General features: G+C 46.1%; 1 protein-coding gene across 2 annotated transcripts in view; it reads right to left on the reverse strand.

Moving 5' to 3' along the window:
- Positions 1-3346, reverse strand: part of RNF32 (ring finger protein 32) — a 42738-nt gene extending 39392 nt beyond the window's left edge. The window contains exons 1-2 of one of the 2 annotated variants that reach the window (XM_036862979.1): positions 3250-3346; positions 496-587 (exon numbers count right to left, since the gene is read on the reverse strand). In XM_036862979.1, coding sequence (XP_036718874.1) covers positions 496-510 — 15 coding nt within the window. In that variant the 5' untranslated portion in view covers positions 511-587; positions 3250-3346. Of the gene's footprint in view, positions 1-495; positions 588-3213 lie in introns of both variants that reach the window. The other variant, XM_036862980.1, reaches the window with a different exon arrangement.
- Positions 3347-6000: the final 2654 nt, after the last annotated feature.

The following is a 6000-nucleotide window of genomic DNA, read 5'->3' on the forward strand; positions in this document are numbered from 1 at the left end:
TGTACCATTTACAAGAAAGCTTATGCTTTAACACTCAACCCTGATGGCATACCAGACCAAATCCAGTAGTAGAGAATGCTTCACCCGTCGTTACCCAAGTCAGGGGAGCAAAGCCCAGTCTCACCATTTACGTTAATGACATAGTAACATCTTTTCACTTAATTACTAAGGCCTTAATCGTAATATGAATAAATGCATTCTGACGTATATAAGCTGGGCGTGCCTGAGCACATTCTGCTTCACAATAATTAGACTCCAGGCCAATCTTGCTTCTGTGATACTAAAGAGAATCTTGCATTTAAGTGTATGCTTTTTTAGTGAAAACTTATACAAAATACAATTCCCATGCAGCTAAGAGATGCTTACACCAAGTACTACAGCTGACAGTTCCTCACTGAAGCAAGGTTTGCAAACTACTTTTTATACTGTCAAATAGCTGAATTAAAATATATTCACGAGTAAAACAATGTGTATGTTTTAGAAAGGACTGTGTACCTTATTTTTTAACATGCTGACTCAGGAGAAGTGGTTGCTTGGCTATATCAAATTATATCATCATTTCATATCCCAGTCCTTTGATTCTTCTACTGTAAAAAAGCCAACAGAAAGCCAACGTTAGAGCGTACGTAAAATCTCTGATGAAGTTTACGGGGAAGAGAAATATGGAGAGTCTGACTGATGATGAATGCGCACCAGCACAGCACGAAGCTCTGTGCTCTGATCCCAGAGGAACTCAAGCCGGTCATGACTTGATTCACCTGTCCTCAAGCAGCTCTCCTGATAGTTGGAGGGAACCTATTAATATGAATGAGAACAATCTGTTGCTAAACATAATGATACTATACGTGAATACAACAAAATTTCAGACTACAAAGATCAGAGAATGTAAGTGAAATACCTCTTAAAGGGACAATATTAAAACAGGGATTTGAAGGACAGAGAGCGGGCAACGAACATGCTACCCCACAGGTACAAGAAAAGCACAGGCACTCCAGAACTCAGCAGGTGTTTATGTTTTAGAGGAGAAGGGAACCGTGGATGCCCTGGGATGTAAGAGGAATACTGTCTGACTTCACTCTGTCCACAACAGAGACATACAGAATATGAGGCACAAACATGGGTTCTAGTCTTGCTCTACCTGTTTCTACAAGATACGTAGCATATCTGAGGCTGTTTCCCCACCTCAAGACAGATATAATAACGCTCTCCTTGCAAGGTTACTGTTAGGATTAAATGAGACAACCTTTATAAAGTATCTAAAATAGGTCCTTCTACACAGAAGATACTCTGTAAACAGTTATTCTTGATCCAGTTCCCTTCAAAGCTGACGGAAAGGGGCTTCCCTGGTGGCGCAGTGGTTAAGAATCCTCCTGCCAATGCAGGGGACACGGGTTCGAGCCCTGGTCTGGAAAGATCCCACATGCTGCAGTGCAACTAAGCCCGTGCGCCACAACTACTGAGCCTGTGCTCTAGAGCCCATGAGCCACAACTACTGAGCCCACGTGCCACAACTACTGAAGCCCACGCGCCTAGAGCCCATGCTCTGCAACAAGAGAAGCCACCACAGTGAGAAGCCCGCGCACCGCAACAAAGAGTAGCCCCCGCTCGCCGCAACTAGAGAAAGCCTGCGCGCAGCAAAGGAGACCCAACGCAGACAAAAAAAAAAAAAAAAAAAGCTGGTGGAAGAATTTGGAATTGGCCCTTTTAGTTTTTAGACAAGGGTATATCTTATGAAGACGAGAGTCCAAAATATATTGGGATGGGGAGGAACAGTAAACTGCTGGAGTAATCTAGGGAGTACTGCTGCGGGCCTGATTGTAAGACGAGAGACGAATTAATCCAAATATGTATCTGAGGATCAACACCTATATTCAGTTAGTCCTGCAGAATGAGCTTCCTCAGGGGTGAGTGCAGAATGAGGAAAGCAAGCATAGTGGAAAGGAGTCTGTGAGATCCCCAAGACCCCTTAGCAGTGAGGTGACAGCTTCTATGGCAACCCCGTTCCCCTTCAATTCTGGCATCAAGAGGAGAATGAAGGAGTTTCCATCTAATATTGCATCACAACAGTCTAGGCTGAAGAAATGGTAGAAGGTATTTAAAATGCTGAAAAATCACTAACAGAATCTTCTACTTTAAAAATGCCCACAACCTGGCAGAATATAGTTTGCATTATCCTAAAAATTGTTTAATAATCATAGCTAGCTATCTGCAGTCGACAATTTTATCTCAAGTGTCTACACTGTAAGCCACTGGGCTTAACATCAAGAGCTTTTAAAAACTGTGCCCCTTGTAAGTCCTATAGTGCCGTTAAATTTCAGCATTAGAAACTATTTTCAACTATTTAGTCCAACTTCATTTTAAAAGGAGAAAACATATCCAGAGTTTACTGACTCCTCCAAAATTATATAATTAGTCTGTGGCAGCGGTAGGGTTAGAAACTTAATCCTTACCCAGTATTAAGAGCTAAAATTAATAGGAATATTTTTTCTTTGTAAATTCCATTGTTAACAATTAGTTAAAAGAGGTAGGGCTTGGTAAAAAGATACCACTGTGGTGGCAAAGTAATTAGTTACCGATCTGTCTAAGTGACTTTAAGCTAATTTATAAACATGCTAGTTAAAAACACAGGAACACCAGAGAAACAGTTTTTAAAAGACAATTGGACACACTGTGTTGCCAGGTTTTATAACTTAGGAATTCCTTGTTTTACATTTTTGATGAGATTCCACCCAGGTTGGCCAGAAGCACAGAAACAGTTGTAAAATGACAGCCCTCCTGTCCCTGGGTATCCGTGGGACTGGTTCCAGGACCCGCCGGTTTTCACCAAAACCCCAGGACGCTCAAGTCCCAGAGTCAGCCTCCACCCAACCCCCGTCCCCCGCCAGGGAGAGTGTAGCACTGCGGTACATATTTGCTGAAGAAAATCCGGGTACGGCCTGCAGGTGGGCCCGGCAGTTCACACCCTCGTTCAAGGGTCCACTGTATATGTTAACCGTGGACCCCCTTTCAGTAACGGGTTGGTTGTGGTTCTCAGACAGTGACCGTTCTAGGCCCTCCCAAGGGATGGCCACGGAGTAGGCGGGCTGCCCTGGGGACCCGAGGACCTTTGGGGCTGCACAGGACAGTCCCGGCCGCTCCCGCCTCCAGGGCGCCCCCTCCCCTGCCCTCCCCAACCCATCCCACCCCTCCTCTTTACTCCACCCGGGGCCGCACCTGCAGCAGAACCGACCCCATCCTCTGCACACCCACCGCTGCCGACGCCCTCCACCTCTGCGGCTCGCCGTTGCCTAGCAACCGCCCCCGCTCCGGTCGGACGCCAGCGCGCATGCTCAACGGCCCAGTCCTGCCCCACGCTGAGCACCACTTTCCGGAAGCCCGCTGCGGCTCTGCCACACTGCGCATGCTCACAGGTCCCGCCCTCCGTGCAGCCACACTGCGCATGCTCACCGGCTCTGCCCTGAGCACGGTACAGACGCCTCTATCGCTTGGGCGGTGCTTTCACACCGCGCATGCTCATCTGCTGCGCGCCGCACAGGGCCGCGCCGCGCATGCTCGCCGCCGCGCGCGCTCGCGCAAGTGTCGGGGGCGGAGTGTGGAGCGCGGGGCGCGGACGCACGTGGGGCGGGTCTTCGAGTCCCCCGGCTCCGTGGTTTCCTTCGTGTAGCGTTCGTCGGAGCTCCGGCTTCCGGAGTGCGTCCTGCTGCGGGTCCTGGAGCCCTGACTGCCCCAGGCAGCCAGGCCGCTGGCCCTGCCTCGGGTGTAGCCTGGACACGCCTGGCCCACTTGCTTTCCCCTCTTTAAGCATCACATCCTGCACTGGCCGTTGTCCAGTGTCCGAAAACCATTGTTTCATATATTTGATTTTTTTAGTTGACGGAGGTAAGCTTAAATCCAGTCCCTAACGCTTCATGGTGGCCCAACGCAGAGGCCAATAGAAGTTTGTTGAGACAGTGACTCAGCTGTGCTATTTAAACTTTTATTGAAATGAAGTTCAGCTGAAAGTACAGAGAAAAAATACAAAATGCAAATAGTCTTTTTTTTTTCACTTCTCTGAAAGTGAGGTCTAAAGAAGTTACCAAGTTGATTGGAAGTAGGTCATTGATGGTTAAAGGCCTAAAAGTTAAAGTTTTTGATGTAACATTGGAGTAAATGATATATTGATGAAACAAGATAATCTGAAGCTTTATTGAAGATAATTTTTTTCCTAATGGAATTAAATTTTCTAAGATGGCCACTCCTGTTTGGAAGTTTGTTGAAGCAGACTAAAAACAAGGTAAATTTTTTTGATAAAGCCAAATTAAATTTATAATGAAGTTCGTAATCTTTCACATAATATTTCAAACTTTTCCGACAAATATTGTAATCTTGATTTACATTCCAGTTGGTGATGGGTCTAAGAGACAAGTAAGGGTCACTAGTCCTGAGGACCTTTTGTTCTGTGACTCAGAGCACAGAGGAAAGAGTGGGAAAGCTTTGGATTCAGATAGGTAGATCTTACTTTTGGGTTCTATGCATAAAGGGGACATTTCTTACTTCTCCCCTCAGCATCCATGAGCCCTTCTCCACCAGTTGTCCTGGCGATGCTTCAGTCCTGGGATGGAACATATGCCCAGCTTCAGCTCGTCAGAAGATCTCAGTGCCCTGGCCATAGTGACTTACAGTAAGTCCCCTACATATGAACGAGATCCATTCTGAGAGCGTGTTCATAAGTCCAGTTAGTAAGTCCAACAAAGGTAGCCTAGGTACTCAACTAACACAATCGGCTATATAGTACTGTAATAGGTTTATAATACTTTTCGCGTAAAGAATACATAAAAAACAAACAAAAAATGAAGAAAATGTTTTCAGTCTTACAGTACAATACCTTGAAAAGTACAGTAGTACAGAACAACAGGTGACACACGGGCTGGCATCGAGTGAACAGGCAAGAAGCGTTACTGACTGGAGGAGGGAGAGAAGGTGGGAGATGGTAGAGCTGAAGGATCCTCAGCAATAGGAGACGGAGGGCAAGCTGCAATTCCACTCAGGCCTGACGTTGATGGCACAGGTTCTGGTTCCTTGCTGGATTCAATTCTATCTACCCTCTTGAAAAAATGATCCCGTGATATCTAGGTAGTAGCTCTTTTTTTCTTGTCATAGGTGATGCGGTAGCACTGGATTGCATTCCGAAGGGCTGCTGCAACCTTCGTGTGCCGTTCTACGTTTGGGTCCTGTCCCTCAAAAACTAACAGTGCCTCCTCAAAGAAAATCCCCTTGCCATTTGCGTCGTGAATCTCTTCTTAGCAGTACCAGCTACATCACCACTGCTTTTATGCTTGCTTCCGGACATCCTGGGCTAGAAATAAAGGTACTGCACTACTCTACTCTATACAGTACTGTACTGTGAAGTACACAAAAGCACAACCCCTTGTAGAGGATGCACGCATGTGACAGTGTCCGCCAGACACGTGAACTACCTTACCTGACTGGACGTGCGAATGCACGTTCGCATCTCTGAAAGTTCGAAACTTGAAGGTTGGTATGTAGGGGACTTACTGTAATTGGAATGAGCATAGGACCTAGTGGGGCTAATCAGATGGACTCAGTATATTTGTGGCAGCTACCGGAAAATTCCTTTAATTCTTCCTACTGAATGTAGAAACAAGAAAAGACGTGAAACTGCAGCTGTGCTGGCTATCTTGTCATCACAAGGCGAGAGCCTGAAGCTGTTGGGGGCCGTCGTGAACCTCCGAAGGAGGATTATACAGGAAGTGGCAGAGATTTGGACAGAGTCCAAGCCCTGGTGAGATAGTTTAAGCCCTGAAGGTAGCCCAACTCTGAGTCTTTCTACTTACCTGAGTGAATAAATTCCCTTTATGCTTCAGTCAGTTGAAGTCTGGTTTTCTGTTACTTGTAATGGGAAGAATTCAAATGACAAATAGGTATATTGTTACCACCTTAAGGCTCTGGTGAGGTTAAGACGGCATATGTATGTGAACTGTCTAGTTCAGTGCCTGCTAA

Source organism: Balaenoptera musculus, chromosome 9, assembly GCF_009873245.2.
Source record: "Balaenoptera musculus isolate JJ_BM4_2016_0621 chromosome 9, mBalMus1.pri.v3, whole genome shotgun sequence".
Taxonomy (NCBI): Eukaryota; Metazoa; Chordata; class Mammalia; order Artiodactyla; family Balaenopteridae; genus Balaenoptera; species Balaenoptera musculus.